We start from the raw sequence: 26,075 nt of genomic DNA on the forward strand, positions 1-26,075 counted from the left end.
TTACCACTGTAACTTTAGTCCCAGGGGAATCAACATCTTCTGCCCTCTTATGTACAATGTTATATGTAAGAGTATCTGCGTGAATGTGATACACAGACATACACTCAGGCAGACACTCTTACACATAACAAAAAAATAAAATAAAATATTAAAAATTGATAAAATGATCTGAAAATAGAATGAATCCCAGCAAAAAATAACCGTGTCAACAGGAACAACACTGGCATCCAACCTCACTGACATATTTCTCCTTTGGGCCAAACTTTAGTCTTGGAAATTTCCTACACATACATATTTCTCTCATTCTGTGTGGAGAATGGTGATGTTGAATGAGCTTAAATGTTCGAGTTAGTCTTTTGAAAACTTTTATTTACATTTCTCTTTTTCTCCCTATTCTATCCCAATCCCTTCCAATACCCCAACACCAGGTAGGAGAGAATTTGTGGGAAAAGGGGAATAGTTCTTTCTTAGCTGCTTCCTGTGGCTAAGGTTGGTGGGTTCCTTGGAGCCAATCCATTCCTCATTGTTGTATGAAGTTATTAATATTTACTATTGTTTTATCTTCTTGTAAAGCGTGCTGCTAATCTTTAACAGCTGTATAACCAAATCACCACACAGAGACTGGGTTTTTAGTTAACCTAGAACATAATGCTGGGCAATATTTACTCCCTCCTAAACCTCCAAGCCCTCAGTTTCCTAACATTTAGATTTCTCACATTATACTTGCTTTTTGTGAAATCTTAGGTCTGGTTCATGCTCCAAGTCCTCCAGGCTCTCTCCTCCTGCTCTGCTCTCCTCATGCTCTGCTCTCCTCCCACTCCTCCTCCTTCTCCTCCCACCCTTTCCTGTTCTCTAGCTCCTCCCCTCTTTCCTGTCCTCTGGCTCCTCCCATTGCACAACATTGTATCTAGTTGCTTTATTTGTGTCCTGTTTACACAAGAGTTGAGACAGGATGCTTATAGTGCTTATCACAATGCAATATCCAGATTGAAAACAGAGAGTTGGGGGTGGGGAAATCAGCATTTGAATTACAAGGGTAAGGCATATACATTTTAAAAGAACATTATACCAACACCTCATTTCAGGAGATCTCCATCTTCCTGTCTCACAACAGCAACTAGAAGCAGCAAGCGGGAAACAGCAGCATTGTTCTTTCTCTTTCCCACACTCTCTGGACTCTGGCATTTATTCTCTCTCAAGAGTCCTCAGGTGTAAACTATCTACAGCTGGCAAAGAACTCCTCCCAGAGCCCTCATGAGGCAAATAGTTTGCTGCTGTGGACCATCTGAATCAGTACAACTGTTAGGCCCAGCAGGAGCCTAACTACTGGAGAGGAAACTGAAGAAAACTTTTGGCGACCTTATTGATGCAAATGCAAGAGGTTTATTCAAACCATTGCATGATGTGGCTGCCTTCAAACCAGCAAGGAACAGCGAGAGAAAAAAGCCTGGGGTTTTAAAAGGAAAAAGCACAGGAAGTGTGGGGGGAGGGGCAGGGGCTTGCAGTCCTGGCCACTTAGGATTGGGTGATGGGCTATAGGGCGGTTGACTTTTAAAATGATTGGGTGGTTTTAAGTGCTCAGGCCTTATCAGTCCTGTCCTGAACATCTGGGGAATATCTGATCTTTAAGTCATGCTGGGAATTTCCTGCTATGTGTGAAGTTGGTCACAGACAATGTTATCTTGCAGGTACAGGTCTGGTCATTTTTCTTTACTGGGTGGAGGTCTTTGCTTGCTCACTTCCTTATCTCTGTCCATGCAGATGGCCAGAGTCAGGGGCGGTTACATTCCTTTGTTCTCTGGAAAAATACTGAGAGGCTTCAACTTGACACAGTCCTATAACTCAAAAATATAGGTTTTAAGGCAATTAAAAGAAATATAGGTTAGAAAGTTAGTCTGGTTCTTTCACCACATCGCACAGCTGGGACCAAAACAAAACCATGATTATATCTACAACATTTTATTTTCCCCCTTTCTGTTAAAAACAAACAAACAAACAAACAAAACCTTTTCTTTTAATCTAAATGAAACTTGCTGTTGCTTTCTTAAAAGGAGATAATCAAGGACTCAAACCCTTTTGGATCAATAATTACATTTATATCCTGAAGAGTTTCTGCTGCTCTTGTCTGGATTGACAAATACTTTCTGTTTTTGAGCCGCTAGCTAGGTTCCTAACAGGCAAGCCAGAAGTTACCCAGACATTCTTGCAGAGAACTAGGTGTTGCCAGAAAGGGCTCATTCGCTTCTCTGACAGAACCTACTGTATTTCAGAGTTAACACACCAGCCATTTTAATCTCTGAGATATCTGAAACTTTTGGTGGCTCCTGGGAAAGCTAATGGTGTTACTCTCTTAACCTGAGGCTGCTCCTCTGGCAGCTCAGTTTGGCTAAGATTAACCTGTTTTTTTGAAACAGGCGTTTTGCCTTTAGCCAGAAGGCCTGCACAGCCTTCTGCTCCTCCCTGCTCCCTCGCCTGTTCCGAGGATATGGGAACTTGACACCCAAAGTGCTCAGAACTGGGCTGGGCTGCATTTGTGAAGAATTCTGTCCCTTAGTTACCAGATATTCTCCCTTTACCAATGATGTTTTTTTTTGCTTTCCAGACATTTCAGCCTCTACCTGCTAATTTTCTAGTTACATTGTCAACTCTGCAGTGAAAACAGAGAATCCCCTCTGTGAGTAAAGCAGGAGTGAAACCAGTGGTAGCAGCTGCTATGAGCCTTATGCTGCTATCCTGAAATGGTGTATCCTCTCCATACCCTCTTGTCTCCTCTATGACATTACTCATTATTTTAAGCTACTCTTGCAAAAAAATAACCACATAAACTGCTGATATTGATAATTTAACCCCTATCATGGACCTATTAATGATGTGTCATTTCCACAGAAACGTGCAGTCACCATGGAGCATCACTGCGGTTTAATCACAGGCAAGAAGGAGATGGGTAAGCCTGGCTTACAACTCTTAGTGATGAGATCTTTGTTCCCACCACAAGTCTGTATCTATGAGTGTCACCCTAGTAAAGTTTGCTGATTTCCTAAACACTGATCTTTTCCCCAGTGCCACTGAAGAGCATCTCTGTAACCCTGTCTATCAATGACTTTGTGGCTGATGTGTCTGCAACCTTAAATTATGAGAATGAAGAGAAAGCCCCAATAGAAGCTCTCTTTGTCTTCCCCATGGATGAAGACTCTGCTGTCTACAGCTTTGAAGCTTTGGTGGATGGGAAGAAAATTGTGGCAGAATTGCAGGACAAGACGAAGGTCTGAGGGATTAGTACATTATCTCTTCTTTTAAATTACATTCTACTTTAATCTTTATAAATAATTCATAAGTGCAGATAGCGACTTTTCCTTCTTTCATTCACTTTTATTTCCTAAATGCCTAAAAGCAATAAGTCAGAGGGAATCAAGTGGCAGCTATCAGAATAATTGTAAATTTCACAGAATCCATAACACTCCCTCTGAACAGTACATACTTTCTTGACTCCCCGTGATTTTATTTTAATCTGCCCTAACCTTAATCTAGGCACATTTCAACTATGAGGAAGCCCTCTCTCAGGGCTATGAAGCTTACTTATTGGAAGAGGATGACTACTCCAGAGATGTCTTTTCTTGCAATGTGGGGAACCTCCAGCCTGGAGCTAAGGTGGCAGTTACCCTGAGGTATGTGCAGGAACTTCCCCTGGAAACAGATGGGGCCCTGCGCTACTTGCTTCCGGCAATCTTGAATCCGAGATACCAGCTCTCAGGTAAGTAATTTTGGCCTTTGAAAACCAGTGATCGAATGATTGGGGAAATAAACAAAATTATGGTTTTGCTAGAAATTGTTAATGTACTTATTGTAGAACAGTCAGCGAACAGTTGCCTGAATATAAAGAGCCCCATAGATCCTTTGAAGGACCTGCCCTACACACTCAGCATGGTTGCCACCATCACTTCCCAGCATGGCATTGAGAAGGTCCAGTCCAACTGTTCCTTGAGTCCTGTTCAGTACCTTGCAGATGACAATACTTCTGCTCAGGTGACTAGTAAGAGAACACTTATTTTCAGTCTCCTCTGTCTTCGTTGTTGACCAGGTCCTCATTCAACCTGCCCCTATGTCTCTTGTGTTTCTGGCCATGTTTGGAGAGGCACACTATCTAACCTTTCCTATTCTGCATGAAGTATAGACTCTTTTTATTCCAGTCTTTCCTGTATTTGAGGAAGGAGCCTGCAACCCTGAACTCTGACCTTATCTCAAGAAGCAATCGGTGGGAGTTCTAACATAGCTCCTCTGCTGGTTACTTACTCAGGTTTCCTTGGCTGAAGGACACAAGTTTGACCGAGATGTGGAACTCCTGATTTACTACACTGAGGTGCACAGCCCAAGCGTAGCTGTGGAAATGGGGATGCCAGACATGAAGCCAGGTATTTTCTATCTCCCACTATGGTCCCTTTCTAAGATGTTATGCTCATCATCCTTGATCTTCTATCCTTTATCCAGGATCAATAATTGGCCATTATAACTTTTCACTTCCACATGAAAAATGATTGAGCTTAATACATAATTATGTGATTATGTCTTATGGTCTAATTTACATAGATTACTAGATAGAGGAAAATTATGACCAAATAATTAATAAGAAAATATGCAGCCCATTATCAACATGTGACAATGACTGATCTTTACAAAAAAAGGCAAATAAATATTCTTGTGACTACTCCTTTTATAGGATCAGAGATGTCCAAATTTGATAAAGCCTCATGCTTTACATGATGTGGTATGTTTTACACTGAGAGATAGTGTTGAAGCAAATAAGTTTGGTTCAAATGGTTTTTGAAAGTATTTGGGACGTAAACAGTAAAATAAATGCTTTATTTGGCAATTCTCATATTTATAATATTTTCTTTGAAGTAAATCAAAGTAATTCTATGATATGAAGATGATGTTGACTTAATATTATTCAACATTATTAAATTATTAAAATGCAATAGTCACAATTTATGTTATCAGTTACATGTTATAATGCTGTCATCAAAATAATTTATCAAATAATGAGAAGGAAATAGAGCTATAATTCCTCTTAGCACTATAAAATCACAGTTTAGAAAACTCACAGTACTATAATCTAGGAAATATGTAAAAGTAGCTTTTCTTAGATGAATAATAATGCTTTGTAAATTTTTTAGGCAAATATGTTTGGTGATTAATTTGTCACACCTGCATGCCATCTTGCTGCCAGTTTTCATTTTCATTGTTGTGGTTTGGTTGGTTTTTTTGTTTGTTTTTTTTTGTTTGTTTGTTTTGTTTGTTTGTTTTGCCTTATGACTAGTAGGAATGGCCAAATTTAACATAGAATTATTTTCAGGTGTCCTATGTCCTGAAGAAGTTGAACTTTAAAACTATCACTCAAACTTTTTCTTTGTAGCCTACTTGATTTTTTTCTTACATTATTAAGCTTAGCTTCCCAGGGAGACTTCTTTCTTAGCCACACATAGTGATTGTTGTTTTGCACATTTCCTTATGAGTGCACTGAACTTTTATTAAAGCTGGTGGAACACACATTGGTGTTTTGCTCTTTTTAGCTTTTCTGGCCCATTTTGCACTAGGTTGCAGGGGTCATCAGAGAACACAGGAGGGGTGCTGAAACTGTCATTTTCATGTTGGATTTATGAAAGCTTCTTGGGGGTCAATTATTTTCACAGTGTGACATCTAGGTTTGAGCTCTTGCTGCTGTAATTGTAAGTGCTTTGAGGAGTTTTCATGAAGCTGGATTTCCATACCCAACCACAACCTATCTCACATTATAGTGTCTGACAAAGGTGACTTAACATTCTACCACAAGTAGGGGCTTTTTGTTCTTCCCTCACTAGATGACCACTTCTCTCTGAGGTCACTCAGAGGAATCCAGCCTTCCTGGATTTCTTATAACCACTTTTGCTGTCTTTGTTGTCATTGCTGATTTCCTGACCTCTTTTTGGTTCTCATGAAATATTCTAACTCATATTTGGTCTTCAGTTAGGATCATTGTAATTCACCCTATAGAACCTCATGATTCTGTATCTCATTATGTAATAATTGAGGTCTTAGTTTCTTTCTGTGATGTCTCCTATCCTATGAAGATTCCTCATGTCTTCTGTGACCAGATTTGCAGGTTATCAAAAGATATAGTTGATCATATCTCACTCAGTCTTGGTAATTCCATCCATCTATGATTTCTCATTCCTGCTTCCTAGGGTACACAATTTTGCCAGATGCCTGCCTGTTCTCATGTCCTTCAGAAGCACAAGGGAAGCTTAAGAGGCAGCTTGGCCCACTGAAACCCTTTAATGTGATACCAGCATGAAGCACAACACTGTATGAACTAAGTGATATATTAAATTAGAATATAAACTACATAAATCAAAAAGAATAATGTATAAAATTATAATTAACATCTCAGTATGAATTAAATCTTACCCTGAATTCCTTAAGCATATTGTATCATGTAACCTTACAATAGCCCTATAACAGGAATTACTACCCTGATACTTTAGAAGAGCAAACTGAGGCTAGGAAGTAGAGGTAATCATTTATAAAAGATGGAAGCTTTGACTTATGAAAGTGAAATCATTTGGATTAGTTTGAAAACACTAGTAGACACCATACGTGGAGTGCTGACTGCTGACATGACCTGTTTCCAAGCAGTATAGACATCCATTCCATGATTCTCATGGGCATGCTCCTGGCTTCTCGAAAGAGTGCTAGTATCATGATAACCACCTGTCTCCCAGGGTAAGAAGATCTAATTTACATATGAAAAACGATGCTACTTTTGCATAATGTGTATATCTAAAGATCTGATTCCTGTTCGTGTTTATAGTTTTTTCACCTAGTTTTCTAGGGTAACTTTTCTGAGTAGCCTGCTCTTGGAATTTGTCATTTCAAGCATTCAGGCCTATGAGTATCAGTTTGTCCTGAATAGTCAGAGTAAGGACTTAATCAATGATCCATGTGATTACTTTTCTATTAATAAGAGTTTGGTGAGATTTACCTTCCTTAGGAATTTTAAGCTCATGCTGGACGCTAAGCTATTGTGTCCTATTCAAGTGTTGAGGTGCCAAGAATTTGCACACAATGATACTGCTGTGCTGTTACTGTCTATTCATTCCTACCCTGTTTTCCTTCCTCTCCCCTCTGTTCTACTCCTTTCATTTTTACACCAATAGCTTACATTTAGTCCTGTGCAAACAGCACAAAAAGAGCAAACATGGGGTTCTATACTTGGTCTTTCTGATTTCTCTATTGAATTGATAATTGATTCTCGGGGACATTAGAACACCTGAGTTCCCTTGTACCTTACAGGGTTCTTCTCCTTTCTGTACAGATAGTTTGATGGGAGCTCCTTCTGCAATGGTGAGCTTCTACCCAGATATCCCAGAAGTGGAGGCCTCAAGGGCCTGTGGAGAATTTGTATTTCTCGTGGACCGCTCAGGAAGTATGGAATCCCCCATGAGTAACCAAAACAATTCTCAGCTGCGCATAGAAGCTGCCAAGGTAAAGCCAGACTTGTCACTAGTCAGCAGTGCCTTGTGAGGAGGATTTGGAAGGGTAGGAATAGGACCCACTTGTAGGTCAATTCTGCATCTGGCAACAGCAAACATGGCCATTCAGTTCTCAACCTTGAAATGCAAGGTCACAAAAAATGGTGACATTTCCTACCTTAGGAACTAGACTTGTTTCTGTATGTTTGGTAGAGCCCTCTCTCCTTTCATCTCCTCATTTTCTCTCATCTTCAGGAAACTCTATTGCTGTTGCTGAAGAGCTTGCCTATGGGTTGTTATTTTAACATCTATGGATTTGGATCTACCTATGAAAAATTCTTTCCGTAAGTTTCTGGGAAGACCATAGTCTGTGAAAGAACATACATTAAAGGAAGATCTGCACTTTTAAAATGATTAATACAGAGTTGACCTAAACACTGGGGTTGTTGGGAGCAATTTTTGTGACAATAATTTTCTGATGGGAATATCAGAGTGACAATGTACAACTGTCATGTGACTAGACACACTTTTTCTCTAAGGGAGAGTGTGAAGTACACTCAGGAAACAATGGAGGAGGCCGTGAAAAGAGTGAGGGATCTAAAAGCAGATCTAGGAGGCACTGAAATCTTGACACCACTCTGCAACATTTACAAGGCATCCTCTATTGCTGGCCATCCCTTACAGGTAAGTATTTGAAGCATAGAGAGATCAAAACAAAACAAACAAACAACAGAAAACAAAACAAAAGAAAAATACCCCAAATACTCTGTGTTGCTTGAAAAAAGAAAAACTTTAACAGGTTAAGCTAATTGGGATAGAGTGAAATTCTCTAATAACTCAGTTCTGAGCAGTTCTTGCTTATAGAATTGAGTAAATAGTATGTAAAGTTATCTACCATATAGCGAAGAGAAGAAAGACCAAATGCAGCTTTCCTCCTTTATTCCAATGGAGGGCAGTTTGTATCACAAAAGGTTCAGATGAAGCAGCATGGGGAGCATGTGAAACTTCTCAGGGGTCTGAAGAGCCTCTGTGCCAGCATGGAGCAAGTGTCAGTGGAGTGCTAGTGTCCCTTCTCCACTGTGAAGATGCTTCAGAGACTGGAAACAGTTGTAGTCTGTGAGAGCCAGTGACATTGTCTTCTGATGAACTCCACTGAGGCTCAATAAATGCATTCTTTCTTTTACAGATTTTTGTCTTCACAGATGGAGAAGTTAGTGACACCTTTAGTGTCATTAGAGAAGTTGAGCTAAACCACAAGAAACACAGGTATGAAGAGAGTGTGGTTTCTGCTGTATTGACTGGAGCCCAGGCAACTCCACATATGACTTGTTCCTCATGCTACCAGCGCTTCCTATGCTTGCAAAGGGACAGAGTGACTCACAGATTTTTCAGTTAACTAGCCAACCACTTATTCTCAGTAAAACTTAAAAATTATTTTCCACTTAATGTTGATACCACAAAGTTATTGTTCCTCATTTTTCTAATGCTCTGAAGGATATATTGAATCATATTTTCATTATGAAAAAGATTGGCAAGTTAAAATAAAAAGTAAATCAAATATTTGGTATCCGGGTAGATGAGCTGTCATGGTGTATACTCTGTGTGGCTACCATAGGTCTAGGGCCAGACAGTATCAGTCTTCTCTCGTTTTCTTTCTACCACTCACTACTTTAAACCTAGCTGAAGTAAAATTCTGGATTATGAGAATTTTTTCTTGTTTTTGTTTCATAGTGAGTTTCACAGTATGTGTCTTGTTCTTCATATATCACTTTTAGTTTTTATTTCACCAGTTTTTTTTTAATGTAGACATAATTTGCATGTAGCCACAGTCAAGTTGCATTTGTGTATGTTTCTTCATGAAAGAACTCACTATATTTTATATTGATATTCATATGATGGTTTTCTTTTAGCATTGTAGTATTATAGTATTACATGCAACAAGCAATGCACTGGAGATTTAATTTATGGGGAAGATATGTGTTAGCTAAAGGCAAATGCTACCATGTATTTACAAGGGATGCTTGAATCCAACTCTACAGAAAACAAAGCATTAGTCCCATGAGCATACTTACCCACATCTATCATTCTTTAAGTAGACAGAGTTGTTCCCATTGCAGTTGGATGGCAAACAGGTTCACAAACTCTCCTCATTTAACCCACACCAAGTTTACAAATGATTACTTGAAGCTTCACTTCCTAACAAAATTGACCTTTGCTGTTCTTCAGTCTTAGCCATTTTTGTGCATGAGATGTAGTGTCTCGTTGTTTAAAGTTTTATTTTCCTGGTATTGCTACTTTATACACCTTTTAATATTTAATAGTCATTAGAGTGTCCTCTTTCATATACCTTCCAATCTCTTTACCATTTCTTTTGTTTTCTCCATTACAATTTCCTTACTGAGTTGTATTTCATTTTATTTTGTGTATGAATATATTGATAATTATTTTCTTACTCCGTAGTTTAGAGTTCACTATCAAAATTGTTTTCTTTGCTTTGCTTTTCAAGATAGTCTTCCCTATATAGTGCTGACTGGTCTGGAGATCCCTTACTAGACCAGGCTAGCCTCTATGGGTCAACCTGCCTGCTTCTGCCTCTAGAGTGCTGGGTTTGCAGCCACATGCCACCATCTCTGACTCAAGTAACTGCCATTTCAATTTGTATTCTCTGAAGTTTCTCTTTGTGATTACTTCTTTCTTATGTGCTGTTAAGGTTTTCCTCTATTCAAGCTATGCAGAGTTTTTTGTTTTTTTTTTTGTTTGTTTGTTTCTCTATATTGGTTCTTTGAAAATTTCATAAATATACATAATGCATTCTGGTTACTATCTCCTCTCCCTTGTTCCTATCTCCATCAGTCTTCTCTTTCCTACCGATTCCTTTCCAAATTTTATGCCCTTTTGCTTTATGGTGTGACCCATTTTGTTTAATCAGTGGCATCTCTATGACCGTTGGATTGCGACTATTCATCGAATCCTGGTGGGTATACTTGTGGCTATACAGCTGAAGGTGTGTGGTGGCTTTGGAAATAGAGTCTTACCATCTCTCTTCCATAGGCAACCATGAGCAATGGCAAGACCAATGGCCTTTCTTTCCCCCCGACGCGAGGCAGTTATCCTATTCCTGGCACTGGGTTTTTGTTTAGTAATGCATAATTTCAAGGAGGAGCCTTTTCCAGTCATTAGGCTATCTCCCATCCAATTTTAATTAAGAAATCCAGCACAACTAATTGTATATCATCTCCAGTATGGAGCTCTATTCCAGGCTTCAATTCATATTTTATTTTGTGATCACATGTAATTAAGTCTTCTTAGATAACTTTGAACTATTTATAGCCCAAATATTATTTGAACTTTCAATTTGCCTGGTTAGGGTCCCCAGAATTGGAGATTGCTTGGCAGCATCTACAATTTTCTTTAGCGTGTCTAAAATATACTTCAAGTTCATTTTCCCTACAGATATTTGGTAGATCTTGTATTGGTTATTTTCTCACTGAAATCCGGTGTTTGGTTGTCACAATGAGCACATGTACATATGCTGGTTTGTTCTGAGTCCTCTGTTCCATCCCATTGGCCCATCGGTATAAATATATTCTAGGACTAAACCACATAAATTGAGCATCTCTGCTAATTCTTGATTTTCAGATCACTACAGCATCCACTGTGCTCATTTTCAAAAATTCCTTGATGTTTCCTTCCTTCCTTCCTTCCTTCCTTCCTTCCTTCCTGCCTTCCTGCCTTCCTGCCTTCCTGCCTTCCTGCCTTCCTGCCTTCCTTCCTTTTTTTCTTCCTTCCTTCGTTTGTTTCTCTCACCTCAACCTTCTCTACCTTCTCTTATCTTGTTCCCTCTGCTGTGAGCCCACGTCTTCCCTACAAGTGTCTTTATTGGAAATTTATTCTTAATTAGACTAATGAGGCTCTCTATTATTTTTATTACCTAAGAGAAGTGTGTGTGTGTGTGTGTGTGTGTCTGTGCACACGCACCCGTGCAAACACTAACATGCTGTTCAGACTCCCAGAATATGTGCATTTGCGTAAAAGTTGAATTTCATTCACTTTTTGCCATAGGTGGTAATTTTGTCCTTTATTCTGTGTAGGAATGGTGACTATTGTTACATCTTAGTCTCACCTTGCGTTTTTGGGTAAACTCATCTCAGTCTTAATGAATGAGCTCTGTCACATAACATGGGATTTAGTTAATCGTATGGTTTTGGATTTTGAATATTCACTAATGAGAAATGGTCCTGTGAAGTTTAAATTGTATTGTGAGGTTTTGTTATCTATGCACACCTGGCATCACAAAATGAGCTGAAACACTTTCCTATTTCTATTTCTTAAAAAATGTTTTTTTTTTCTTAAATGTTTATTAGAAATGGCCAATGTGCTAATCAGACGTTGTAGACTTGATAGGGTTTTTGGACTATATGCATTTAAATGGTATCTTTCCCCTGATAGGTCGTACTCATTGCTTTCAGTTGTTGTCTAGACTGAGAGCTGACATCCTTAATTCAGCTAACATGTAAAGAACTTTAGGTGGTCCACTTTTTACTGAACTCTACTTCTTAGATACTAGCATTTCTACATTGAACAATGGAAAGTTTTCAGGATACCTTTTTTTAAGGATACCTGCCACTGACAAAACTCAAAACTACAATTTTCTTACTACTTCTGAAACTGCTGCGTTTTCAACCTACATACTTGTCACGTGCTTCAAATGACAATTGGACAGCATATACAGGCACATTTTACTTTTCTTCTCTCCATTTCCAGGTCTTGGATCCTAGGTTCATATTCTCTCAGCAGTCATTGGAGCCATTTGTCATGGTAGCTTCTGGCTGCTTTACACAATTCATCAAAACTACTGTCTTTAGGTCTCTATCTTCAATATTCAATAACATAGTGTAGGTTTTCTGTGAATAGGGATCATAGTTCCTTTTGTCTAAAGCCTTGTATTTGACTCCTTTAATGTCAGAACCTCTTAAGAAGTCATATATTTCACTTCTGGGTCTTCTGTAAGACAAGTGTCTGAAAATTCCACTAATCTGTCTGTCTTATTGACCAAACTGAAAATGCTAAAACCATAGTGATTGACTTATAGGTTATTGACAGGGAATAAAACAACATAAATTTTGGTCCTCATGCTTATGTACTGAAAACATAAATTCTAAGATTTGAGGATGATGACTCACATTAACAAAAAGTCCACAGATGCCGAATGTATCAGCGAAGATGTCAGTGCATTTACTTGTCACTTTTATATTTTCATAGTTTCCTAGAGGAATTTTGGAGATAGAATGTTGCTAGATAGCTGCTGCCCCATCTGCTCTGTATTGAGGATAGAATTTAAGACAGATAATGCAAATTCTCTGAACCCTGGATCTCCATCACCAAAATGAAACTGATCTTTCCTTATAGAAGACTCGTGATATTGTTTCACTTGTTTAAGGTGCTTATTACAGCCCATAGAAATAAAGTACGATTTGTAAATGATAGGACTGTACTGACTTGGCAGCAACTACAGTATTGCTTCATGTGTTTTTGACCAGCTCGTATTAGTTGATAATTCTGCTATGGAGAAACTGTCTCTAACATTCTCTAACATAATAATTTTACCATTGCAGATGTTTCTCATTTGGCATTGGGGAAGGAGCCTCCACCAGTTTAATCAAAGGCATTGCCCGGGTATCAGGAGGCACTGCAGAATTTATCACAGGCAAGGACAGGATGCAAGCCAAGGTGAGAGCAGGCAAAATGCCCAGAGTTGGATAATCCAGAGTGAGCATGAGACAGGACAAGGAAACTTCTGCAAAGGCAGATGACCTCTTCTCCTGGAGGGTGCATTATCATGAGTGCTAGACAATACATCTAGAAGTCTTCTTGTTAGTTTGTTAAAAATTATTCCATTCTCATATATGAAGACTGACATCTGAGCATAGTATCTGTGACTCCAGAGAGGAGACAATTAAAGCAGGTGCAACGTTTGTTTTGAAGACCAGAGAAAAAGAAAGTAAAAGAATTGGCTGCTCTGTCTGGGACTACAGTCTGTACTCTGAGTAAATCTAGTAGGAATCCATTCTTCATGCAGAAGACACAAACAAAAAAACAAAACAAAACAAAAAACAAGCGTGTGTGTGTGTGTGTGTGTGTGTGTGTGTGTGTGTGTGTAGACTCAAAGACATGCTAAGTTCACATTCCTTTATTAGTATACAGAAATGGAAGATATCTCTGATTATCTTTCTAAGCTTCTCTTTCCATGTTGTCAGTATCCCTTGCTAACTCATTTTTGCAGGGGCCTCCTTTCTTAAAGATTGCCTTCATATATATCTATATTTTTATATATCTCGTGTGAAGCTTCACCAAACACATAAGTAGAGAAAAAATAGCATTTCTCACTTAGCACATGAAAATTATGCCCTTGGTCCTGATAAATACTCCATCAATACCATCAATTATTATTATGTATAATTCTGTTTCTTTTCTCCTCCAACAGGCTCTGGGGACTCTGAAGTTTGCTCTACAGCATGGAGTTGATGACATATCTCTGAGCTGGGATTTGCCTCCTCGTTTATATGCTAAGATGCTTTCTCCAGAGCAGACTGTCATCTTTAAGGGTCAGAGGTTAATTATCTATGCCCAGCTGGCTGGGATTATCCCTGTGAGTCACTATTCTTGTATTTTTGTTTTTTGGTTTGTTTGTTTTCTCATTGGAACCTGTATCAGAAGTTTCATTAACAGTGATGATTGTTTAGGATTTCATCAAGATATGGTACTTGCCAGGCAGCCAGCCTTCATGTCTATACTATCTTGTACTACCTGATTCTCAATCTTACATTTTGTTGAGCTGAGGAGGTTTCCTAGTGCTTACCATTTTCCTGGTTATAAGTCAGTTTTGTAAGTCCTACTTTTCTCTTACATGTAGCAAGGGGAAAGCTCAGGAGCAGTGTGCCTCAAATACTCCCTTCAGGGCAAGGCTCTTGAAAACAGGGTGACATTTTCCCTACAACCCAAGGAAAACGCCAGGTAAGAATTCAACTTTTCTTCTCTTTCTCCACACTTTCACACTCCTCCCTTCCTTTTCCTCTCCTCCTCTTTTCTCCCCTCCTTTTCTGTTCCTTGCTCCTTTCACCCCCCTTCTTTTTTCTCTGTCATTCTTGATGGTTCAGTCATCCTGTCATTGACCTCTGCTGCTTCCTGTAAGCTCTTCTCTTCTGAATCATTCTTTTAAACTCTTTGTCTCTGCATTCCCTTCTATCTATAATTACTAGCTTTTAAGAGTCTTGGATAATTGATTTGCAGTTATTTTTCTTTAATTTTCTGCAATTTTTTTCAGCTTCACCATTCATCGGTTGGCTGCAAAGTCCTTGATTCAGAACAAAGACTTGGGCTCCAATGAGACCTCAGAAGAAGCAAAAGAGGATGTGAAGAACATCAGCATTCAGTCTGGAGTTCTTAGCTCCTTCACAGCTTTCATCGCCATAAACAAGGAGCTGAATCAGCCAGTACAGGGGCCTCTGGCTCATAGAGTGATTCCAAGGCCAATGACTTACGGATCTTCTGATATGTGTATGGGTAAGTCTTATAAGTGTCATTCCAATTCAAACTTATGTATACTGAGTCTCAAATATCCAAGTACATCATTTAAATAAAGGGAAGCTTCAGAATTTCATAAATTTAAACTGAAATAAGTTTCTTAAATTTCTTGTATTTTTCTCATCCTTCTACACCAAAGATTTATGGCTTGCCTTAAATTTTCTAAAGAAATAGATTATGTCCAACTGGGAGAGAGATCTTATATAGAAGTACAAAAGAACACAAGGGACATATCATAATGCAGACATATCTATAAACATTGAATATTAAAGCCATTTAATTCACTTAGTTCTTGAAAATGGCCATACATTGGGCAAATGATTGGATTGAATCTGTTAAGTCTGAAATAGCTACAGGGTAATTAGTAGGAATAAAAAATGCCATCATTTTTCTGGGATGGCAGGGGTCCAGTGGCATTTGGTGCCTTTTTTCAGTAGGTGTAAACACTATTCAGATGCCAGGGTTATGTGAATCATTTGCAGTAGAGGTCAGCAACTTTAACTTAAGAATGAAATGGGTTGAGGACTGAATTGATTTCTGATGTATAGTTTTGCCATATAGTTCTGATGATCAGAAATTATGGCTGTAAATTAAAGATACTATTAAGGGTGGTAATTGGCTTAATTGAGTGTTTTTGTTTTTTTTTTTTTTAGTAATTACAGTTTATTCACTTTGTATCCCTGCTGTAGCCCCCTCCCTCATCCCCTTCCAATCCTGCCCTCCCTCCCTCTGCTCCTCCATGCCCCTCCCCCAGGTCATTGATAGGGGAGTTCATTTCTCCCCTTCCATCTGACCCTTGTCTATCAGGACTGGCTGCATTGTCTTCCTCTGTGGCCTGGTAAGGCTACTCCCCACCCCAGTCAGTGGGAGGTGATCAAAGAGCTAGCCACTGAGTTCATGTCAGAGACAGTCCCTGCTCCCATTACTAGGGAACCCACTTGGAGACTGAGCTGCCATGGGCTACATCTGTGCAGAGGTTCTAGGTTATCTCCATGAATGGTCCTTGGTTGGAGTATCAGTCTCAAAAAAAAGACCCCTGTGCCCAGATTTTTGGTTCTTTTGCTGTCCTTGTGTAGCTCCTGTCCCCTCCAGGTCTTTCTATTTCCTACTTACTTCATGAGATTCCCTTCAATCTGCCTAAAGTTTGGCTATGAGTCTCAGCATCTGCTTTGATACCCTGCAGGGTAGAGTCTTTCAGAGTCCCACTTGTGGTAGGCTCCTGTCCTGTTTCCTGTTTTAAGTTGAGTGAAAAACAAAATTTGAAGGGATGTGACATATTTGAAAAATTAGGACAATCAAGGACTAAGCAGAAGTCAGCTCAAAGACCCTTTTTGAAATAGGAAACACTAAGTTAAAACACTAGAGATATGGGTGCTGTATTTTAAAAGTAAGACTAAAATACTTCTGAGATACCAAACAATTCTTTGTGATACCAATAACTTGATGGCATGAGAGAGCTGTGTTAGAGCCATCGCCACAGATCTGAGGGCGGCAAGGTCTTTGTATTAGTTGTTATGTAGGCTTTCTATAATGCTGCTGATAATTCTCAAAATTATGAAGAGCTTGGAGTGCACTGATAGCCTGTAGTATGTCTTTTGGGTACTTTGGGTACTGGTAAGAGGTGAATTAAGTAGTTAAACAATGAGAGTAGTGAGGAAATGTGGAAGATAACCCAGATCAGAAAGAAAATAATAGTCTTGGACTGAGAAAATTGCCAAGCCTATCTTTGGAACCTGGATGCTTAGGATAAGGTTGAACTCCTTTTGAAAGGGGCAGTGGTAAAATATCTTTCTAGGACAGAAAACAATATTTTAAGGCAAGGCATAACTGGAATAATTTTCTTGTATTGAAAGTAAGATGTAGCTATGAATGTTTAGCACATGTGAGAGGTTTCAAAAAACTCAGTAAGAAGTAGAATGAAGGCTCAGAGGGGGAGTGCTGGAGGAGGCCACACAGGGGAATGGCACATTATGGTTAGCGAATGACGCTGATATGGGTAGAGGGTCAGTGACTCTAATCCTCACACTTTTTAATCTTTGCTTGCATAGAGAATGGAGGCTGCTGCAATATTCCCTCTGCATTTGTGTTTTTCAGTTAGCATGCTATGCACAGGAAAAGTACTACAGTCTAAGAGTAATATGCCTCTGGCTTTTAGCCCGAGAAGTAAGTATCCCAGGAAGTCTATGGAGCATTCTTCTATAATCTAAGGGAGTGAGTTTCTAGGAAAAGTTTTCTCAACAATGTTTGTTTTTCACAGATGCTGTACGTGGTGCATCCCTATCTTTGAAAAGCAACAAAAAGGTCAAAATGGCATGTTCTTCCACCAAGAAAAACAACTTGCAAAATGACCCCCAAGGTGAAATGGTCCTCAGATTGTGTCTCTGACTCATGTAACCATAAACTAAACTTTGGTTCTTGTCATCTTGGAGTTTTCTCTACCTAGGGGAAGTCTTATTAGAGGCAGCAGACAGGAGGCGATATTTGACATTGTCATGTATTTGCCAGATGAATCTAGCTTTATTAGTTTATATTACAGCACCTGATACCTTCTAGCCTACTGTAATGGAGTGAGCATGTCCTCTGGTACTTTAAGCCCATTGACAGTCCATCAGGGTGTCACAGGGCCTTGCCCTAGCAGACTCTGCAGCCATCTTTCAGAACCCAAACCAACTGCCACCCATCATGGACTAGAAACAGTCTGTGGAGTTACTGCAGAACCCTCACTACAGCCTCCTCTTCAGAAATCTCCCTCAGGTGGACTGTATCCCGCTGACCCCATTACTTTTCCATGGCATCATTCTTTTATATTTCTTTTCACAAAGCTTTTGGAGAGAATGTTGTTGTGCAGCTGATTTCCCTTCAAAAGGCAAATGGCTCCTGGAACCTGGATGAAGATCTGACCAAAATCCTGGGCACTAATTTAGAAGATGCCAAGGTTGCAAACCCTGCCATGGTGAGATGCAAAGTGAAACAAGGGAAAGGGGATATACTTCATGAACTTATGAATATAATTAGAATTGGAATGAACCGGGAGCCAGCTGAGAAATAAGAATATAGATAATGCAAAGATGAATGTAATTTATAATATGTAAAAGATTAAAACATTTCCACCTTATCTGGAGTATAAAAAAACATGGAAATAATGCTTAGCTACTGGAAGGCATGGTCAGACTGATGTATATCAAAGAGAAAACTAAACACTATTCTGTGTTATTCTTATTCACTGAGGCCTCATTGTAAGAGCAGATATTTTTGATCTTCACATTATTCTAGACAGAATTTTAAGCACTTAATATTCATATATTTATTTGATTCTCATTTCCCTTAATTAAAGCAGGTTCTATTTATGTAGCTATATAGATGAAGAAATTGAACATTAAAGGCAAATAAAAATCACCCTGAGATTTCACCTTATACCCATCAGAATGGCTAAGATCAAAAACTCAAGTGACAACACATGCTGGAGAGGATGTGAGAAAAGGGAACCTTCCTCCATTGCTGGTGGGAACATAAACTTGTACAACCATTTTAAAAATCAGTCTGGCGCTTTCTCAGAAAATTAGGAATAGTGCTACCTCAAGATCAAAGTTACTACTCCTGAGCATATATATAAAAGATGTTCAACCATACAACGAGGACATTTGTTCAGCTGTGTTCATAGCAGCTTTTTTTAATAATAGCCAGATTATGGAAACAACTTAAATGTCCCTCAACAGATGAATGGATACAGAAATTGTGGTACATTTACATAGTGGAATACTACTCAGCAATTGAAAACAAGGAACTTATGAAATTTGCAGGGAAATGGATGGAACTAGAAAAGATCATCCTAAATGAGGGAATATTATCCATATAATATAGGATAAACATACTAAAATCTATACTCCTAAAGAAGCTAACCAAGAAAGAGGACCCTAGGGAGGATGCTTAATCTTCATTCAGAAGGGCAAACAGGATAGACATCAGTAGTGGGAAAAGACAGGGAACAGGACAGGAGCCTACCACAGAAGGCCTCTGAAATACTCTACCCATCAGCATATCAAAGGAAATGCTGAAACTCATAGTCAAACTTTGGACAGAGTACAGGGAATCTTATGGAAGAAGGGGGAGAGAGAAATACTTGAGGGTAAAGGAGCTCCACAAGAAGATGAACAGAGCCAAAAAATCTGGGCCCAAGGGGTGCTGGTGAGACTGATGCCCCAACTAAGGACTATACATGGAGAGGACCTAGACCCCCTGCTCATATGGAGCCCATAGAGAGCTCAGTCTCCATGTCGGTTCTCTAGAAAGTGGAGGAGCAGGAGCTGTCTCTGACATGGACCTACTGGCTGGCTCTTTGATCACCTTTCCCTGAGGCTAGGGGGCACCCTTGCCAGGCCACAGAGGAAGATGTGATAGGCTAGGTTCAGACTGTAGAGGAGGAGGATCTCTCCTATCAGTGGACTAGGGAAGAACATAGGGGGAGAAGAGGGAGGGAGGGTGGCACTGGGATGAGTTGAGGACTGGAGCTACAGCCAGGGTACAAAGTGAGTAAGTTATAATAAAGAATAAATCAATCAAAAAGGGAAAAGAAGAAAATGAATACTGTGTGAGCCAGTCAGTGAAAAGGTAGATTCAGTACTAGAATGCCCTGTCTTTAGAGCTTCCATTAGTAAACCTATTATTGCTATTTTTATGTTCTTACATAGACTGACTAGAGTAAACCTTATTCGGAATTTTAAGTTTACCTTCTGAATTGTCAATAAAAGTAAGTTTGCCTTCTGAATTTTAGTAAAAGTCATATTAAATCATGAAGAAGAAATATAGTTCCAACTTATTAACTTGTGAAACACAATTAAATAAACTTCAGATACTCTATGGTTATACCACTTTTACCCTACCTCTGAGCTATGGCTGGCTACTGAGTCAATGAAATGTAGTGAATGCAAATCAGAGGTAAATTTTTAATTAAATTTTTAGTTTTTATATTAATTATAGTTTATTTACTTTGTATCCCAGCTATAGCCCCCTCCCTCATTACCTCCCAGTCCCACCCATCCTCCCTTATCTCCTCCCTGCCCCTCTCTAAGTCCACTGATAGGGGAGGTCCTCCTCCCCTTCCATCTGACCCTCGATTATCAGGTCTCATCAGGACTGCCAAGAGGTAAATTTTTAATCAGTAGAGGTATCTATGCTGTAATATAGAAACTGACTTAATTATTTAAAGAAAGCCATGGGAATATTTCTTCAAAACTATTTCATAATGACTCCTTGTCAAAATAATAATTCTGTTTTAAAGTTAAAAAATGAGAGCTGCTACTAGTTCGAGAACTACATCACCAACAGAATTCAACCTCAGCATACATGAGATCATGTAATCAGTTCTGTAAAAACATAGTAAAAGTGGAATACATAGCTCATGTTGTTAGCTGAATATCAGGTAGAAGTTTGAAAATTTTAAATAATAAATCATCAGACTGAGTCTATATTAGCTAAAAATAATACTATTGATAAATGAATTGATATCACTAATGGAAACATATTTGAACCTACTAAGCTTTGGAATTTTACAGGTCTTTATTTTCAGTGATGACCCTATTGAAGAGATACAGGAAAGATTTCTATTAGTAAAAATAGAACTGAAAGAAAAAGTGATAAAAAGGAGACTCAAGGTCACTTGAGATCTCTGAACCGAATTTGTAAATTTTCATGGGAAGTAGCAGCACTAACAAAAAACTATACAGCTGGAATAAAAGCCAATAGTTGTTTCTGGTCCTTCATCCTCAGATGACATTTGAATAGAGACAGAGAGCTGACTCAAGAGCAGTTGCGCATGGAATCCGCAGGGGTCAGGCAGCCACAGGCAATGTGAGCAATAGATCTGAACAAGACCCCTCAGGATGAGCTTCATTCTGCCATGATTACAGATTTTCACATGTCACTTACCCTAAGCTGGGAACCATGTCAATCACTGGCATAATTCCAATATCCACCATTATTAGACAATTAATTCTAGATAAATCTTTTCGCTTTTGTAGTGTTTATATTTGGAAAGGTGCTATTGATTCTTCCTAATGAAATAGTTAAGCAGTTGAAAATGCAAATAAAAAATGTATGAACATAATACTTTAAAGAATTCAAACATAACATTTTCTTCTCTTACTGGAGTCTAAGTTTCTATGCACTCAGTGTTTGAGGTATTTTAAGGAATATGATACACCAGACTTATGACTTAAGTCCTTTTCTAAATGGTAATAGAATATTTTCTTGAAGCTCTGGTCAGTCTTTATGGAAAGGATGGGACGGGAATTTTCATTGTAGCAGCAGACAAGGAAGGAGATAGTAAATCTCTTGGCTTCCTGTTGAGTGGCTTTCTGCCCTGCCTGAAATATCACAGAAGTTTCTGTCTGATTTACAGCATGGGGATCCCTCAGCCTGGGCCACAGTGCTGGCTGTGCTATGGTTGCATGCCAATGGAAAGGACTTGAAGTGTGAGTGGGAGCTTCTGGAAAGGAAAGCCGTGGCCTGGCTTCATGACCATGCAGGTAGGAGCACAGTCCCCTCCCTCCCTTCTCCTCATTCCCATCTGTGTCTCAAAGAGCTATGTCTGTGTGCACAGCAGAGCAATAGAGAGTCCCCATAGCTGCCCCAACCATGCTATCACAAAGTATTGTCTGTTCCTTCAGCTAATTCTTTTTTTCAGTGTTAGGGTGAAATGTGTACTTGTTAGGGACAAGCTGAGCAAACAGGGAAGGAGCATAGATGTGGATGCTTAGCTGAATAAGACTATCTTTAGACTTGTAGCAAGCACTTCTGCATGGCTATTGTATCCTTGCTACAGTGTTCCTGTGGACAGAAAAGACTAAAGGAGAAGCAAAACAAGAAAGGATGAAGAGCCAGCTGTACTGCAGGTAGCTACGTCAAAGCCGAAGGGAGATGATAGGAATGAATGAGAAGACTAAGGAACGAGCCTCTTCCCCTGTCCCACAGTCCTCATTCTTGTTTCTCTCCTCACAGGCTCCTCCATCCCCGCACTTGTGCAAGCTGCCAACAGTCTCCTGAAATTATCTGTGAATCCTGCTGCCTTTGACATCTGAGGATGTCACCCATGAAAGAAGAGCGTTTCCTGGCTACTACCTACTCCTGCACTTCTTGGCTGAGATGGCTTTTGGTTTTTATGTTTAACTTTTTCTTTCTTGTCACTTATACAATGGACTACTACTCAGCTATTAAAAATAGGGCAGCATGAAATTTGCAGTCAAATGGATGGAACTGGAAAATATCATCCTCAGTGAGGTAACCCAGAAGCAGAAAAATACACATGGTATATACTCACTTATAAGTGGATATTAGCCTTAAAGTACAAGATAAGCGCACAGACCCATATATCCAAGAAGCTAAATAACAAGGAGGGTGCAAGGGAGGATGCTTAACTCTCACTCAGAAGGGGAAATAAAATTCTACAAATGTTCTTGTGACATTTTTAAAATTTTGGTTGTGTCTCAATCTTCATTTTGGAATATTCTTTTGCCTTAGAAAAAAACCTCAATGTAAAATACTTTCCAAAAGCTCAGCTAATTTTCTTTCACCTTTAACTTTGGATACATATAGATATTTTTTTAAATAATGAGGTGAATGACATAGATGAGTCTTAAAAGGCAACCAAATGGGAGGAGAGCATTGAGGATAAACTAAAAATATAATAACTAGTGTTTCCTACTGTGCATATAATCTTGAAGGAACATTTTTCCCACTTTGGAACCATCTCTTTACAATAAAACAACCATCCTCATTTTATGATTGGATCATGAATAGAGGTAACAAAGTAATTGCTCCCTTAGAGCTATCCCTGAACTCCAAGCAGGAGCTAATAGGATCTTCAAAATGCTTTAAGCCAGTGCTCTGGGGAGAGAGTGTTCTGGTATTAATTGTATAAGCTAATGAGATGTAATTTTTCATAAGTGGAGAAGAAGGCTCCTTCGCCTGGAGCACACTGTTCTGCTCATAAAAAGGAAATTTGATTTCTAGTTATTGTACTTTGGGAAACTGGGGTCATGTTTTCAGGACCACAGACTGAGTACTCAAACTTCTGCCAATGTCTGCCTCTTACACACTAACAGGTAACACACATGGAACTTCCTGATCCTTGGAAAATACATTTTCCTGAAATCAATTAGAAAATCTAATGAGGCTATGGAATCACAGAACACAATGGTGTCTGAGCATAAACAAAGACCAGAAACTGAGAGTCTTTGCTTATCAACGGGAGGGTGTGGAGGGCTCACTGGAATTGAAGCTGTTCAGAAATGAACAGCAGTTGTAAAAAGTAAGTGCTCTCAGCCTTGGCCTCACAATGTCACTGTGTCTTTCTTTACAGTCTAAACTAATATCAAGATATCGAGATAGAATATGTGAGAGGAAGAAAACATGTCATGTGATTTCTAAAATAAAATAAAATTGTAAATAAAACCAGGGAGATGGCTCAGTGGGAAAAGGTGCCTGCCTGAATCACCTGAATTTAACCCCTGGAATCAACATGGTGGAGAGACAGAACTGACTCCCTCAAATTGTCCTCCAACCACTACACAGACATCATGGCTAGTGTATGCATGAGCAAACACACACACACACACACACACATACTAAATTTAAAAACAAATAGAATGAAAGACTGAGGGAAAAGGAGACATGAAGTCTTCCTTCACTTTTATTTGAAGCAGCCATAAGAGCTTTCAGGAATGGCTTCATTTTCCAACAGTAAAAGAGGTTTTTTCAGGAAGCAGAGACAGAACAGATAGTACTAAAGATTACAAGCACAGACATTAAATAAAACAAGCAAAGCAAATTCCTTTATGAATTTGAATGCTAGTTTTCTGGCTGCAGATCTGATTTACAATAGAAAAAAAACTTTATGGATATATATATATATTGCTTTGGTTTGGTTTTTGAGACAGGGTTTCTTGTACACTCCTGACTGTCCTGAACTGGCCTTGTAGACCTGGTTGGTCTTGAACTCACAGATATCTTCCTGCCTCTGCTTCCCCAAGTGCTGGGATTAGAGGCATGTACTGCTGTATCGGGTGGATAAATATTTTTTTAAAAGAATCCTTATCTACAAATGACTCGTTGGTACCGAGTGATACTGAATGTCTGTGCAATGGCCATTATTGTCACCATTGTTACTTATGCAATTGTGGGTGGAAAGGTTCTTTGTCTCCTCAGATTTCTATTCTGCTTTTGACTTACATAACCCTCTCTCTTAATTCTGTTCCTTATCTTATGCAGGCCACTCTATCTTCCATTTTATCAGAGTAGTGCCTTTTATATGCACTTTGCTTCTACAAACAGCTCTAGAACTCATAGAATGTGGCCCACCAGTTAGCAGAGCCCTGATGGGTATGTCTTGGTGTGGCCATGGCCCTAAGAGCTACATGTACTGAGGACTTCATGCTCTTAATGGAGCATGGCTCTGCTTGTTATCTTTGCAGGCTTTATAATCTTCCTAATTTACAAACTATATGAAAACTTTAAGGGACCGTCCAGCCCCTCATTGAACAGTATTTCTTGCACTTACAATTAACAATGCTTAATCTCTTCTAGGCATGGTGGTTGGAGCAGATAATGATTTAACCACCACTCTGAGAAGAACCTGCAGATGTAGATTGTTAGCAATGACTACTACCCTTAGAAAGAATTTGGAAAAACAGATTGTTTAGCAAGGTTAGGTAAAGATATTTTTACTAGTGGCTCTGACGTAGAAAGTCTTAGGGAAAAACAGGTTGTTTAGCAAGGTTAGATAAAGATGTTTTTGCTAGGGGCTCTGATGTAGAAAATCTTTCAGTACAATTTGAAGTTTAGAAAAGTACACTGAATAGTAAAGCCAGGGACATTTTTAAGGTTGGTGAACAGACACAAATGCCCAAGATAGCCTTGGCTGACATGACACTCTCTAGTTGGTCTGGTGACTGAGACAATTGATTTCCTTATACTTGTTTTTGCCTTCAACTTCCTGATATGACTTAATAAAAATTATTGGTGAACAGATATGCACCTTAAAGATTTTGTCTCTGATATGAATTAAGTGGCTGGCTGTTTGATCACCTCTCCCTGAGGGGGGAACAGCCTTACCAGGCTACAGAGGAAGACAATGCCGCCGGTCCTGATGAGACCTGATAGGCTAGGGTCAGATGGAAGGGGAGGAGGACCTCCACTATCAGTGGACTGGATGAGGGGCATGGGAGGAGCTGAGGGAAGGAGGGTGGGATTGGGAGGGGATGAGGAAGGGGGCTACAGCTGGGATATGAAGTGAATAAAATGTAATAAATAAAAATAGTTTTATTCACAAAGATTTTAAGTAGAGATGGTTGTTTTTATATAAAAGATTAGATCTGTGATTTTAAAAAGATTTTTATAAGATTACTTTTTTAAGATAATTAATTCTTTCTTTGTAACTGCAAACTGTAGCCTGCCAGCAAAGAAAAGCTGGCTGAGAAATTACCGTGCTTGCTCACCTTGTTAATCTATAAACAGGTCGTTTAGTTACAAATGTGTATGGGTTCTTGGAAATAACTTGTTTTTCATCTTTTTTTTTTTCACCCACAACACGTAAGACTTTTGATCATGTGAACGTATAGGGGAACGTGTTTTTCTTACCTATACTCATTGTAATCATCCACTTAAAGAAAAGTAGACTGTAACCACATTGTAATTTTTGTACTGCTTGAAAGATTTTGCTGGGATATACAGGTTGTGGGAAAAGAATAAAAGTATGGTTTAGAACTCTCCAGAGTTTGTTCTGTCCACCAAGATGTATATATATGCATGTATGTAATATCGTTTGGAACTTGCTCTGTTGAGTATGTTCCATCCACCAAGGTGTATGTATGTAGGGTGGTTTGGAACATGCTACTCTGAGTTTGTTCCATCTGCCACGATGTGTGGTTGTACATGTGTGCAAGGCTGTTGGAATATTTTCCCATCCACAAGATGCATGCATGTGTATATGTG

General features: G+C 39.1%; 1 protein-coding gene across 2 annotated transcripts in view; it reads left to right on the plus strand.

The window, feature by feature from the left end:
• LOC110561353 (von Willebrand factor A domain-containing protein 5A) overlaps positions 1-25,112 on the plus strand; it is a 27,493-nt gene extending 2,381 nt beyond the window's left edge. The window contains exons 2-19 of one of the 2 annotated variants that reach the window (XM_021657737.2): positions 2,887-2,944; positions 3,061-3,263; positions 3,529-3,751; positions 3,848-4,023; positions 4,295-4,409; positions 7,349-7,518; positions 7,761-7,849; positions 8,045-8,189; positions 8,692-8,771; positions 13,121-13,235; positions 13,990-14,154; positions 14,419-14,519; positions 14,830-15,068; positions 17,184-17,252; positions 17,347-17,445; positions 17,912-18,042; positions 21,487-21,613; positions 22,086-25,112. In XM_021657737.2, the coding sequence (XP_021513412.1) occupies positions 2,902-2,944; positions 3,061-3,263; positions 3,529-3,751; positions 3,848-4,023; positions 4,295-4,409; positions 7,349-7,518; positions 7,761-7,849; positions 8,045-8,189; positions 8,692-8,771; positions 13,121-13,235; positions 13,990-14,154; positions 14,419-14,519; positions 14,830-15,068; positions 17,184-17,252; positions 17,347-17,445; positions 17,912-18,042; positions 21,487-21,613; positions 22,086-22,165 (2,370 nt within the window). In that variant the 5' untranslated portion in view covers positions 2,887-2,901 and the 3' untranslated portion in view covers positions 22,166-25,112. The remainder of the gene's footprint in view (positions 1-2,886; positions 2,945-3,060; positions 3,264-3,528; positions 3,752-3,847; positions 4,024-4,294; positions 4,410-7,348; positions 7,519-7,760; positions 7,850-8,044; positions 8,190-8,691; positions 8,772-13,120; positions 13,236-13,989; positions 14,155-14,418; positions 14,520-14,829; positions 15,069-17,183; positions 17,253-17,346; positions 17,446-17,911; positions 18,043-21,486; positions 21,614-22,085) is intronic. The other variant, XM_021657738.2, reaches the window with a different exon arrangement.
• Positions 25,113-26,075: the final 963 nt, after the last annotated feature.

The sequence above is a fragment of the Meriones unguiculatus genome, chromosome 1 (assembly GCF_030254825.1).
Source record: "Meriones unguiculatus strain TT.TT164.6M chromosome 1, Bangor_MerUng_6.1, whole genome shotgun sequence".
Lineage (NCBI taxonomy): Eukaryota > Metazoa > Chordata > Mammalia > Rodentia > Muridae > Meriones > Meriones unguiculatus.